The sequence below is a fragment of the Musa acuminata genome, chromosome BXJ3-3 (genome assembly GCF_036884655.1).
Source record: "Musa acuminata AAA Group cultivar baxijiao chromosome BXJ3-3, Cavendish_Baxijiao_AAA, whole genome shotgun sequence".
Taxonomy (NCBI): Eukaryota; Viridiplantae; Streptophyta; class Magnoliopsida; order Zingiberales; family Musaceae; genus Musa; species Musa acuminata.
Genome location: NC_088351.1, coordinates 38,364,791 through 38,379,114, shown reverse-complemented (window position 1 = coordinate 38,379,114; position 14,324 = coordinate 38,364,791). Strand labels below are relative to the sequence as shown.

At 44.2% G+C, this 14,324-nt stretch overlaps 3 protein-coding genes across 5 annotated transcripts; all 3 read left to right on the top strand.

The window, feature by feature from the left end:
• The first annotated feature begins 302 nt into the window (after positions 1-302).
• On the top strand, positions 303-3,135 carry LOC103980081 (uncharacterized). Its single transcript, XM_065141196.1, has 3 exons — positions 303-406; positions 1,640-1,907; positions 2,534-3,135. The coding sequence occupies exons 1-3, from the start codon at positions 303-305 to the stop codon at positions 3,008-3,010; spliced, it is 849 nt and encodes a 282-aa protein (XP_064997268.1). The 3' UTR covers positions 3,011-3,135.
• Positions 3,136-4,991: 1,856 nt separating this feature from the next.
• Positions 4,992-6,147, top strand: LOC135633064 (LEAF RUST 10 DISEASE-RESISTANCE LOCUS RECEPTOR-LIKE PROTEIN KINASE-like 2.4). Its single transcript, XM_065142128.1, has one exon. It carries the CDS (start codon positions 5,211-5,213, stop codon positions 6,078-6,080), a length of 870 nt encoding a protein of 289 aa, XP_064998200.1. The 5' UTR covers positions 4,992-5,210; the 3' UTR covers positions 6,081-6,147.
• A 3,992-nt stretch (positions 6,148-10,139) lies between these two features.
• LOC135632798 (receptor protein kinase-like protein ZAR1) lies at positions 10,140-13,995 on the top strand. 3 transcript variants are annotated; one of them, XM_065141579.1, is made up of 5 exons: positions 10,140-10,288; positions 10,416-10,513; positions 10,654-10,751; positions 10,979-12,479; positions 13,146-13,995. In XM_065141579.1, exons 3-5 carry the CDS (start codon positions 10,749-10,751, stop codon positions 13,793-13,795), a joined length of 2,154 nt encoding a protein of 717 aa, XP_064997651.1. In that variant the 5' UTR covers positions 10,140-10,288; positions 10,416-10,513; positions 10,654-10,748; the 3' UTR covers positions 13,796-13,995. The 3 variants fall into 3 exon arrangements, with proteins under 3 accessions (XP_064997651.1, XP_064997652.1, XP_064997653.1); XM_065141580.1 differs by having other exon boundaries at positions 10,146-10,299; XM_065141581.1 differs by lacking the exons at positions 10,140-10,288; positions 10,416-10,513; positions 10,654-10,751 and having other exon boundaries at positions 10,783-12,479.
• The last annotated feature ends 329 nt before the right edge of the window (positions 13,996-14,324 follow it).

The window sequence follows — 14,324 nt, the reverse complement described above, 5'->3', positions numbered from 1 at the left end:
TTCCTTGGCTTTTATCTTGAGAGCGTCTTGCTTGAATGGAGATAGGGACGGTGAGATGCTGAGGCTTTGCCGTGCAGTACAAAGACGATGGTGATGGGAGAAAGACTTCATGCTCTTGGATGTAGAGCTTTCTTAGATGCAGACAAGGTGTTAGAACAGTCCTCGGATCATCAGCATCATTGCTACTTGTTGCGGCAAACAACTTTGAGCCGTGGCCTCGGGGCCGACGCGGCTCGGTTCGGATCCGAAAGACGGGGATCTCCCTGGGGCGTTCCTCGAGCCCGCTAAGGAGGTCGGGGGCGATGTCCGATCGGGACAATGTAATCGTCTCTTCCGGGCAGGAACTTCTCGCCTACGGGACCGACGGGGACCTTCGGCTTCACACCTGCACAAAGGTCGGGCCGGGGTGCTCAGCCCGACCCCTCCGACGATCAAGTTAGAGGAAGACGTGGAGGGGGTTTCAAGAGAAGAATTGTTTTAGTGTGTGTCTCTCCTCTGTCCCCTCTCTCCTTTTAGGATGCAAGGGTATTTATAGGAGAGTTTGGTGTTACTTGGTGTGCGTGTCTGCAGGAGATAGGCTCGTACATCTGATGGCGTCTGACATTGCTGTTGGTGTTGTATGAAGAGTCGAACTGCCGCAGGGTATAGGCGTGCCTCAGTCGTCGTTCTCCTCTGCCTCGGTCGAGCCTGTTGGGTCAGATAACGATGAAGTCGTTGTCTGAGAGCGGGAGACGTTAGCGCACATCGCGTCAGCATTATTGCCCTCTTCGGGCAGAGTGTCGTCCAAGCGTGGCTGACGTCATGGCGCGTCATGTCGCCATTATTACCCTCATCACTATTGATGAGGATAGTAATTATGATAAGACTCGGCTGACGTCAACCGACGCCTCATGCCTCGATCGACGCTACTGCATTCAGTCAACCGAGCCGAAACACCGGCCACGCCTACTCAGGCACGGTTCTTCACGCCACGCCAGCGCCCATGTCAGACGCTATCAGCTTGTCTCCTGCAGGCGGGCACGTCAAGTAACACCAAACTCCCATATAAATACCCTCGCACTCTGAACGAGCAGGGGGGGACAGAGGAGAGTCACTCCAAACACCTCTTCATCCGAAACCCCCTCCACATCTTCTTCTAACTTGATCGTCGGAGGGGTCGGGTCGAGCTTCCCGACCCAACCTTTGTGCAGGTGCGAAGCCGAGGGTCTCCGTCGACCGCGCGGACGAGGAGTTCCTGGCCGGAGGACACAGCGACCCCGTCCCGATCGAACCATCGCACCGGACCGACCTCGCGGGCTCGAGGCACGCCCCGGAGAGATCCCCGTCTTTCGGATCCGAACCGAGCCGCGTCGGCCCCGAGGCCACGGCTCTCAAAGTTGTTTCCCGCAACAGCTACTGTGGAGTTATTTATATATATATATTCTTGAATTTTAAAAATAAGAAATTAAATTCAAAATGTCTTAAATATATGGCTCTCCTAAATCTTGAATAAGGTAGAAATATGAAACCACATCGAATTAGTATGTATCCTCTCGCTCCATCCATGACTCGATCAGTCTCGATGTCATGGAAACCATATCGAACTATGACATATCCTTCGCTTCCCATCTCCGCCCTTTCTCTTCGTTCCCGCCATCAGCCATCCTTCCAACGTTGCCTGCGGCGTAGCCATATCAAGCTGTGGCAACGTAACCAGCATCGCCTACCCATCCTGGCTCGTCCATGACGACTCCACTTCCCTCCACTCCCACTGCGGTTACCGAGGCTTCGAGCTGATTTGCCGGAACAACACCCCGAGCATCCACCTTCCCTCCAGCAATTACTCAGTCACCAACATCGACTACGAAACCCGTACCATCTCCCTCGTCGACGTCGACATCGTCTTCGTCCGTGAAGAGTGCCCTCGAGTGTTGGGAAGAACGGAATAATTCTTTTCCATCTTTGTGTATCAAAATAGATTTATCATCAAAATATCTAACTTGATATGAAAATGCTAATATCAATCAGCACAGCATAAACAATAGAGCAATAAATTAATCACACAGTAAGACCAAATCTTTTTAACGTGAAAAATCCAATGTGGGAAAAATCACGGGACCGCAGTCCACCTCAAACTTCCACTATCAATAATAATGATAACAGGTTTACAGTAGGTCTTCTCTAGAATAACTAGAGGATCAGAATAATATCAAAATCATAAATCTTGGCTCAAGAATAGCATATCTTCATTAGGATTAATCTCCTCAAAAGAGAATTCTATGTCTCACGAAGTGAATATCATATGAAAGTACCTTAGAGAGGGTAAACTGTAGATCAACACCGTTAGGATTGTAGAGTTTGCTGCAAGGATTCTCCACATAAAATTTGGGCCGAAACTGACAACGTTTAGCCACCGATCGTCAAGTAGAAAACTCAGAAATCTAATCTTTCTCTCTCTATTTCTCTCTCTCTCTTCTCTGCACGCCGCCGCTGCACGCTCACTCAATTTTGCCCTTTCTCTCTTGATTTCTTTGATTTGGGCTGATGGCCCAAATTTGTCCAACCAACATCGAGTACATCACAACCTCACCTTCGATCCCGACTCAATTCTGCGCTACGCTCCCTCCGACGTCAACCTCACCTTCTTCTTCGACTGCATCGACGGCCCACCGGATCTCCACATCCCCTACCTCGGCTCCGCTGGTGGAAACCGGTCCTATGTCTTCACGACCGAAATGATGAGAGAGTCTTATCACCATCTTCCACGGACGTGCTGCTGGCTTATATTGTAGATGACTTACCTACCCGATACGGAGGGGTGTTGCAGAGTGGATTCAATTTGAGTTGGCCAAACGTGACCTCCGGCGACTGCGGCAGCTGCGAGCGCTCCGGCGGGCGGTGTGGGCTCAACCGGACGATCAACTCCACCCGGGATTTCGCCTGCTTCTGCTCGAATGGAGTAAAGACATTTCATCCCCATTGTGCAGGTCTGTCAGTCAGTATATCTTCGTATTTACTCGCTCTTTTCTAGTGCCACTGATCGATCAATTTCAGTGTTTCCTTGCTGGGTTTCTGGCCGCATGCAGTAGCTCAGCTAATTGAAGATAGTCAAAGTGGACAAATCATTCACACTAATTTGACATCAGTTTTTTGATATATTTTTTATTGTTTGTCATTGTCAATTTGTTTTCATTTTCCCAAAGTTTCTCTCCCTCCCAACACTTACTTGGATGTGATACGTGGTTGAATGTAGTCAATCTCATGGAAAAAGCAGAGGAATCCATTTTCTCCGGTAGACTGATAGAGAAGGCCATTTATGCGTAGGAAAAAATGGCTCCGGAACGACTCGTCCAACACGCGACCTTTGACTTGGCCACACTAAATATTAGTATCTAATCTCAACACCCCACAAGCATATGTAGGTGGTGTCATGAATCATCGACTCCCGTACTCATATCTACAATAGAGAAGAATTGAATCATCGACTACCGTATTCGAAGACTTAGTCCACGATGTATACGAGCAAGCTATTTGATCTCATCGTCATGCAACAGACAAATAAATCCGAAACTCATCAATTTACTCCCAACTTCTAAAGACCCAAAGACACTCTCAACTCCATGCCTCCACCTCCTCTTGCTTCCTCCGAGCTCTGTGGCAAGAGCCAAATGCATCCAGGCTTAGGATCTCCTATTCCATCTATCCTTTTACTCCTCGCCCTGTCATCGACTCCACCTTCTTCCTCGGAGAGCTACTTTCGGTATGCGGATTGTGCTCCCTACACATACTCTTGCGGAGGCACTAAGTTCAACATCAGCTACCCGTTTCGCGTCGACGGACGTGCCGACTACTGTGGCTACCCGGGATACTATGTCTCTTGCAGCAAGAACAATACTTCTATGACGATCGAGATCGACGGCAAGGGATACGTCGTCAAGGATATAGATTACTTGAACCGCCTCATTACCGTCGTCGACCCACCCTTCGTCAACCAGTCGTGCCCTCAGCCGTACCAAAACACCAGCCTCGACATCTCTATGTACAGCTACAGCGACCGGGACGTGAACGTCACGGTGTTCGTCAACTGCACCACCCTCTCACCTCTGATTCCCGACATGCATGATATGGGTTGCGCGCCGGGCGGCGCCGGGGGTCGTCACGGGTATTACCAGCTTACCGGTGAGACCCACATAGAGATCCTTGGAAACTGCAGCTCGATGGTAGTGGTGCCCATACACCAAGCAGCGGCGGTCGAGATCGGGTCCGGGAAGCGGAGCTTTAGCGACGCAGTGAAGGGGGGGTTCTCGCTGCGTTGGGAGGCAGGGGAGGGGTGGTGTCGTGACTGCGTCGAGTCAGGTGGGCGCTGCGGGTTTGCCGGGCTCTCTCCGGAGAGCCACACCTGCTTCTGCCCACATAATTCAACCCTTGGAACATGTTATCCTTCTAATAAAGGTGCGCGTTCGGAAACCTCTGCTTGGGTATAATTCTAGTATTACATGACGTTTCATGTCTTTAATTCAGCTTCGGAATTGGGAAATCAGATTAGGTTTGATGACATTTTGAAGCTCAAAAGACATTATGATGACATTTTGAAGCTCAAACTTTGAGCTTTCAGATTCGAGATAGATAGACAGTACAAATCCGACAAACACAAACATTCAAAAATAATAATATATTTAATATATGAAACATGTGTTCAAGTCTTATTTAAGATAACTTGTGTGTGATTATTTCTTTACACTGTTATTTACATCTTGCTCGATCAAGGTTTTAATTCTCAAGAAAACTGTCTTCTTCCCAAGCTGCAGGTGCTATTGTAGTTCATCCGAAGATTAAAAAGATAACGGGGATCACAATAGGTAAAATAATTATCAGTTCTTTTCATTTTTTCTATTTCACTTACCTGATTATTTTCATCATTTAGAAAAGAAACAAACTTTAAGCATACAACTATATTTTTCTTCGTGTGATTTATTATTATTTTTTTGTTTCTCCTTTTATTTTATATAGGGAGTGTCATTGGAGGCATATCCTTGCTGTGCTTATTCCTTCGTGTGATCTACGCCCTACGTTTTAGAAAGTCGCCAGATGTTGAAGCTTTTGACCGTCAAAATTGCTGTATTCCATGTCGGAGGCGGTCCTGTGGGAACAGTGCGCAGGGTGTCGAAGCCTTTCTCCGTCAATGTGGAATCCTCGCCCCCAAGCGGTACAGGTACTCGGAAATAAAGAGGATGACCAAATCCTTCGATGACAAGCTTGGCCAAGGTGGATTCGGTTCTGTGTTCAAGGGCGCCCTCCAAGACGGCCGCTTGGTCGCCGTGAAGGTACTGAAAGCAGCCAAAGGCCATGGAGAAGAAGAATTCATCAACGAGGTCGCTAGCATCAGCCGCACATCCCACGTCAACATCGTCGGCCTCCTCGGCTTCTGCTTGGAGGGATCAAAGAGAGCTCTCGTCTACGATTTCATGCCCAATGGATCGCTGGAGAAGTTCATCTGCTCCGACAAATCGACGGAGGAACCACGGTTTGGTTGCGAGAAGCTGTACGAGATCGCACTCGGCGTCGCTCGAGGGTTGGAGTACCTGCACGGCGGCTGTAGTACTCGCATCGTTCACTTCGATATCAAGCCGCACAACATCCTACTCGACCAAGACTTTTGCCCCAAGATCTCCGATTTCGGACTGGCTAAGTTGTGCCCTCCGAAGGTGAGCGTCATTTCCATGGCGGATGCGAGAGGAACGGTTGGGTATATCGCCCCAGAAGTGTTCTCCAGGGGGTTCGGCGTCGTCTCCAGTAAGTCTGATGTCTATAGTTACGGGATGCTGCTGCTGGAGATGGCCGGAGGAAGAAGAAGCATCGGTGCAACCAATGAGTACACCAGCGAAGTCTATTTCCCACGCTGTCTCTATGATGATCTTGATCGATACTGCAATGTAGGCGTTGCCGGTGTGACCAGAGAGACCAGAGAGATCGCGAGAAAGATGATGATAGTTGGGTTATGGTGCATACAGATGATGCCTGAGAACCGCCCTTCCATGAGCAAGGTGGTGGAGATGTTGAAGGGGAGCGCTGCAGACTTGCAAATGCCACGAACGCCATGATGTGCTCTCACTTGCATACAGAACAGATCGATCAAGAATTTGTTATGAAACAGATTATTTTTCTTATCGAGATAATACTTATTTATATAAGTTGAGAGAGAATTTTTTTTCAATCATATACTAAAATCATACATTTAATTATGTACTTAAATCTATGATTTATTCTCAAATCATAGATTAATTATGGATTATAATATATAACGAATATAAAATTATCATTTCATTTTTTTTTATATCATGATCTTCTATCACGCTCCCATACGATTGAGCTTTTGTCTAAGATGTTAATCTTTAACCGATGAAACTAAAATATCGAGAGACTTGTGAGAGAGTATGCTAATTGATTAAAAGTATGGATACGAGGAACACATAGTTGATGTCTAACAACTTGATTTATATTAAAGTGAAAGTCAATGATAATGTATTTCATGTATGAGCAAAACAATGAAAGTCAATAACATCGATATTATCATAGTATATTATTAGAGTGGATTAGGAGTGATATCAAGTTGATATAGTAGATTAGTAATCCAATTGAATTCTATAGTGGTGGGTGTGATGACTTAGTATTTAGCTTGGACTATGGATCTTGGAACTATGTTTTATTTTTTGAAACTTCAATTGCTCAAATTTACTCCACGAAAAATAATTTACATTGATATAGATGCTCTATCATTAGTAATACTTAATCAGTTTTGTTGAAGATATAGAGATTAAGTGATAAGTATTTATAAAAGAGAAGTTTATGATTGAGAGTCCTTTTAGATATCGCATAATATATTTTAGTACAAACCAATGCACAATAGAGGGTTAGTTTATGAATTTTGATAATTTGGTGGCTGCAAATAAAATGTCTGAACATATGAGAGGTAAATATTTCAGGGAACCAAGTACTTATCGATCTGAGATCAATAGTAAAACTACTATCATATAATTTGAGCAACTCAACACTTTTTTTAGATAGAAAAAGTTCAAAAGATACGAATGTTGCTTTCACTCCAAAAAACTAGTAGTTCTTTGATGGAGAATCAATCTCTCAAATGCTTAAGGAATTACTTAATCTCTATGAAATTATTGATTGTGATGATGATATTATCCATGTAGATTAATTGATATATAGTATATTCTTTTTGTTGTTGTAGAAATAAAGAAATATCAAACCAAGTTCGATATACTTGATATGCTCTTAGAGCTCGGCAAAATCCATAAATAGTTTTTTTTGTAGCTTACAAATATGGTTTGGATATTAAGGGTGGATGAAATCAAGCGGTTACTACATAAAAGATATTTTCAGTTATGATGCCCTATAAGAAAGTATTGTTAATATCTAATTAATGTATATGCTAGCTTTAAGTGATAGTCAGGATGAGTCAAATTATCATTAATTTAATAATTAAACCGTCTTTGTGAAATAAACACTTAGTTACTAGTGAAACCACTTGGCTACCAAACGTGCTTTGCATGTTACTTAATTCAAATGATTCATTTATATCCGATGATATTTTGTGTAAGGTGAAATAGTATAATGGTCCACATGGTATTATAAAGCAGGGCATCATATTTATCACTCATGACTTTACACTAGTGTAAATATTTTTGGGCTTAGGAGATGATTGTGATAGCAAATAAGATTTCCTTAATTATACGAGGAAATCTCTTTACTCTGTTGAGGAAAATTCTCCCTCCTAATCTGTATAAATAAGAGAGGGACATGTTAATGTATTCAAGCTGCTTCTTCAATAAATTTTCTTCAATAATTCTTCTTATCTTTTATTCTTTTCAACATGGTATCAGAGCCCTCGCCATGAAGGTCACTTCTAAACATCTCGAAGTAGACCCATCTCCCTGTCGGGCTCCAATCTCGGCTCCTTCTCCTACTACCTCGTGGACCGTGACTCCATCTCAAAGTAGTACAGTGTCTTCTCCCTGCGCCGGTGGTATTCTTTACCGTTGCTCTTCCTCTGCCTCTTCCTGTAGAAGCAGAGCCGACGCAACCTCGCAACTGCTCCCCGGCCAACGACCTCCCCTCCTCGTTCCCGCATCTCACTCGAGCGAGAAGTGTCATCACCGTCACTGTCGTAGCCGCAACTATAGCGATCTGCTCTTGCCCTACTCACGAAGCCTCTGGCTTATAAACTGTTTGATTTGACAGGAGTATCATTTTGGGGGGCATGATAGCAGATAAGATTTCCTCAACTATATGAGGAAATCTTTCTAAGGGAAATCCTCTATTCTGTTGAGGAAAATCCTCCCTCCTAATCAGTATAAATAGGAGAGGGATATGTTAATGTATTCAGTTGCTATTTTGGCGGAACAAGGTATCAGCTACACCTCTACCGCCACGATATTTCCTCGTTCGGCGAGCGGCCGACGTCCACGTGTGAACTTCACGAGGACTCCTCGAAAGCGACGGGCTGAGTCAGGCTGATGTGGGTGGTTTAATTGCGACACGAGCAGGTGATCCGTCGGTGATTCGCTTCGAGGCGGTGCGCGGGGGAGGCGATATGCCACGTGGCGAGCGCAGAGCGTCGTTTGGTGTGCCGGCAGGTGTATACGGTGGCGGTTACGAGTCATCGGGTAAGTCATCCATCACGTGATAACACGCGCACGCTCTCTCGTTTATCTCTGACAATAATAGTGACCGAAGCTATTGATCACAGTCAGCAGCCACATCAATGCTAACGTGGAGCACAGTCATCAACTACATCAATACTAACGTCGAGCCTCAGAAATTGCATGATGCACTGCATCGATATGATACCTCAGAGTAATGAAATGGACACTTGCTCTCGCATTGTCTGAAGGCGTACAAGATGACGTCGCATAATACAGAACCACTTCGGAAAGTTTAAAATGGTGTTGCACGACATGAATCCAAGCAGATCGATCGATGCTCGCATAAAAGGTTTAAGTTGACCATTTGAGAAGTCGATGTCCATTAACAAACTATGTACAACCAATATTCATTCGCATGTATAAAGGCTAACTTCTTTATCGATGTCAGAGGTCAAACTAAGAACACTCAAACTCATCGTAACACCACTCAACATTGATTTAAACTTCGAGGGGTCGAGTCAATAAATCCTCATTTTGACTTCGACTTGTGTCTAGGAACTCGACGAGGAAGGAACACAACTCGATGAGAGAGGAAGAGCAATTTCTTGCTCTACTTCGGATCGATTCTAGAGACGAAACTTAGACTCGACCTGATGTCGACCATCCTTATTCATGTAGCCACATGAACGATTCTACGTACTCGAGATCGAACCAAACTGTATTAACCCATCAATCATGACATAAATGATCAAATATTCTTTTAAATGATGAATATATCCACTCTAACCATTTAATAAATAAAAAAATAATTTTTTTAAAAAATAAAACTAAAACAAGTGATTCGAGTTTGGAATCAGAATCATTAGTTCTTGCACCGCAAACTCTGATTACAGACTCTTAGCTCTGCCTTCAAATAGATTATATGTATATATGTATAGCAAGCAGCGGCTTTACATAGAAAAGCAGTAATCACTGACCAGGAAACGACTTATGATGTGATGCATTCATCCTCGAATCCACAGCCAAAAAGTTCAGAGAAAAGCAATTGATGTGATGCACCTCAACAGTGAACACCTGCGTCAAGACAAGGAGAGTACTGTTCCCAGCAACACTGTTGCCAGTCCTTCTTCCTGTAGACTTTCGATTTACTACAGAGCAATGCGATGATGTATGCATTAGCAATCAAAGTCGACAAAAAATGTGGAAGAAAATGCTGATTTTATTGTTTCTAACATTGTTAAAGCTGCTGATTCCTATGTTATTTTGACTTGATCTTCAAAGTGTAATCTGTTGTTCTCACATGTAAAGAACAGTTGCCTAACTCTTATGTTAACATTAATGACTGTAGTGGTGTTGGTGGAGACTACAGAGATGAGTCCATTAACACTTGACTTATCAAACTACTAATGGCTACAGATATTATAAGTGAAGGGGTACAAAGTGCAATCATATCCTGGAATCCATTCCATTCCATCTTTTGAGGCAGATGAGACCAATTTGCATCAAAGAATCAGCAAAGGGAGCATAAGTTTTCCTCTTCCCTTCTTCTTCCTTTCTGCTTGTGCAGGGCACCTCTTTTGTGGACACAGAAAACATATCCTTGGGAGTAGGCTTTTGGAAAGGAGGAATCAGTGTGGAGTTCCCATCATGAGGTTTTCTTTTTGTTAGTATTTTTACTGCCATGGGAGATGGCTTATTGATTCTTTAGGGGACAAATTGATTTGTTTATGCTCTTCTGCTCAAACTCAGTCTGCATCTCCTGACACAAAATTATGTCAGGTGGGTGTGCCATATGAAACCAAGCTGATACTATATTCCTTGCCATCATCAACTGTGTAGGTTTATGAAGACAAGCAGTCATCCAACAGTGATATATGGTGAGCACTTTTATGATTTTGAAGAAAAATATAGGGAAAAAAAATTATGATTACACCAAATATATTATATGTTCTTTCTTTTTCCTCTGATGATGATATTTGATAGGCTTCCATCTCTCTCTCTCTCTCTCTTATGTCAGATGGGTGTGCCATATGAAACCAAGCTGATACTATATTCCTTGCCATCATCAACTGTGTGGGTTTATGAAGACAAGCAGTCATCCCACAGTGATATATGGTGAGCAGTTTTATGATTTTTTAAGAAAAATATAGGAAAAAAAATTATGATTACATCAAATATATTATATGTTCTTTCTTTTTCCTCCTCTGATGATATTTGAGAGACTTCCATCTCTCTCTCTCTCTCTTTCCCAAAGAAAGAGCCTCACTTCATCACTGCAGTTCTCTCTTCAGTTATTGTAAGTCTTTATATCTCTGTGGTTTTGCTTCCAACGGTCGAGTCAGTGTCATCCACTCATGGGCTTGTCGTCATCGTCACCATCTCCTCTGTCGCTTCTCTGCCTTCTGTGCGCCGCCTCTCTTCTCCTCGTTGTTAATGGCCTGAACGGCGAAGGCACCGCACTCCTCTCCTTCAAGGCTGGCATCAGGGAGGACCCCAGTGGCTCCCTTGCAAGCTGGAACTCTTCCGACCAGGACCCCTGCTCCTGGAACGGGATCACCTGCAGGGGTGTCTCGGTGGTCGCTCTAAGCCTGCCGAAGAAGAAGCTGGTAGGCTACCTCCCCTCTGCTCTCGGCTCCCTCCAATCTCTGAGGCACGTCAACCTTCGGAACAACAGGCTCTTCGGCAACCTCTCCGCCGGCCTCTTCGCCGCCCGTGGGCTACAAAGTTTGGTCCTTTACGGGAATTTCTTGTCCGAGTCGCTCCCGCCGGAGATCGGCCAGCTTCTGTACCTTCAGAACTTGGACCTTTCCGGCAACCTGTTCGCCGGCTCGTTGCCGACCTCTTTGATCCAGTGCAAGCGGTTGAAGGCCCTCGTCCTGAGCCACAACAACTTCACCGGTTCTTTGCCCCTTGGTTTCGGTAGCAGCCTTGCTGGGTTGGGGAAGCTCGATCTTTCTTACAACGGATTCGATGGTCCGATTCCGAGTGACGTCGGTAATCTTACTAGGCTTCAAGGAACCCTGGATTTGTCCCACAACCGATTCTCTGGCTCGATCCCGCCGAGCCTTGGAAATCTGCCGGAGAAGGTCTACATCGATCTCACCTATAACAATCTCAGCGGGCTGATACCCCAAAATGGGGCTCTGGAGAACAGAGGACCGACGGCTTTCATCGGAAATCCGGACCTTTGTGGCCCGCCGTTGAAGAACCTGTGTCCTTCCGGAGCGCCGCCGTCGAATCCCTTCCTCCCCAACAATTATTCGCCTCCGGCACCTGAGGGAAATGGCACTTATAATGGAAACAGCAGCAAAGGTGTGAGTAAAGCTGCAATTATTGCGATTGCGGTGGGCGATGTGGTCGGAATTGTTCTTATTGCATTGGTGTTCTTTTACTTTTACTGCAAGGCAACTGCTTCACTCGGCGTCAAAGAAGATGGAGGGAATTCTGACACAAGGTTGAAGGGCAGGAAAGAATGTATGTGCTTTAGGAAGGAGGAATCAGAGACCTTATCGGATAACATCGAGCAGTATGAGCTAGTGCCATTGGATAGGCATGTGACCTTTGATCTTGATGGACTTTTGAAGGCGTCCGCGTTCGTCTTGGGGAAGAGCGGGATCGGTATCGTCTACAAGGTTGTGCTGGACGACGGACCGGCTTTGGCTGTGAGGAGGCTGGGGGAAGGAGGATCACAAAGGTTCAAAGAGTTCCAAACCGAGGTGGAAGCAATTGGAAAGGTTCGACATCCTAATATTGTTACCCTGAGAGCTTATTACTGGTCGATCGATGAGAAGCTGCTTATCTATGATTATATTCCTAATGGCAGCCTCTCTGCTGCTATTCATGGTATGATTTCTGACTGCCTTCATGGTTTCAGATTTGACGAGTTTTGCATATGCAGAGGCATGCGAAGATGGTCCTCAGTAAGCGTACATGGTGTTCTTAGTTTTCAACATTTAGTAAAATTTTCAGCTAGAATCACTGATAAATACAGATCATTTCTAAGGATTGGATACACTGATATTTGGCACTCATTGATATCTTAAGAATTATGGTTTAACACGTACAAGTCTTTTCTTTTGTTGGAGATACAATTCTCTGTTGTATCAGTATTAACGAATCGATTGGAGTATTTGAGCAACCATATTATTAGCACCTTGGCATGCTAAATTAATTTGCTTCTCTAACATGCAACATTTAGCAAAATTTTCAGCTAGAATCACTAATAAATACAGATCATTTCTAAGGATTGGATACACTGATATTTGGCACTCATTGATATCTTAAGAATTATGGTTTAACACGTACAAGTCTTTTCTTTTGTTGGAGATACAATGCTCTGTTGTATCAGTATTAAGGAATCGATTGGAGTATTTGAACAACCATATTATTAGCACCTTGGCATGCTAAATTAATTTGCTTCTCTAACATGCAACTTTTACCATTCAAATTTTGCATGCAAACTCTCATTATCCTTTGTATTATATTTCTTGATACCATGACTAATTTCAGGGAGAGCTGGAACAAGGAATTCGGCACCACTGTCATGGGAAGTACGCTTAAAGATCATGAAAGGAATAGCAAAGGGCTTGGCTTTCTTGCATGAATTCAGTCCGAAGAAGTATGTTCATGGCGATCTCAAGCCTAATAATGTGCTACTCGGACTGGATATGGAACCCTACATATCTGATTTTGGGGTCGGACGTCTGGCAAACATTGCGGGAGGATCTCCATTTTTGCAGTCGGACAGAATAGCCGTTGAGAAAACTCAGAGCCAACAATCAGATGTTGCATTCGGTCCCGTCATAAGTAGGGGATCATGTTATCAGGCTCCTGAGGCATTGAAGACCCTGAAACCATCTCAAAAATGGGACGTTTACGCATATGGAGTGATTCTATTAGAACTGATCTCTGGCAGGTCTCCACTAGTTCTTTTGGAGACCATGGAAATGGACTTGGTCTGCTGGATTCAGTTTTGTATCGAAGAGAAAAAACCCCTCTTGGATGTGTTGGACCCTTTTCTAGCTCAGGAATTGGATAGAGAAGATGAAATTATCACGGTGCTGAAAATTGCCCTGGCTTGTGTTCAAGCTGATCCTGAAAAGAGACCATCAATGAGGCATGCCACCGATACCATCCAAAGATTGATCAACAAGAACTAGAGATGCTCCCTACGACCGCAAAGATTGCAGCTCATATATAATTATTATTGCACTGTTGATCATTGTAAGAGTTCATTCTGCAACTTTGTCTTTGTTCGAATCGCCAACCCGTCGAACCATCACGGCATTCCAACATAAGCGAAGCCTACCAATCTTTGTTGTTGGTTGCTCCAAAAAAGACATCTTTGCTTAGATTATCATGCACCGTGTTGATAAATCCGGAGCTTCTGCCTTGATTTGTTGGGCGATGCTCGAAGCTATTATCACTGCATCTTCACTTTGGAGCTTGCAGCAGTTTGTTTGTATTGGTGTTGTACTGAGATTGTGTTACTTATCAACATAGGAGAAATATGGTCCAGTGGAAGAAAATGTTTGTGATCTCATGATAAACTCTTTGCTCGATTGTATGGTCTGACTCATTGGCCTGCCTTTCTGTTCACCACTAAACTTTTTAGGCATAGGGTGAGGCTGTCTTGAGAATCTTTATCTTAGCCTCATGTCCCATCTATTGTCATGATGACTGGAACTC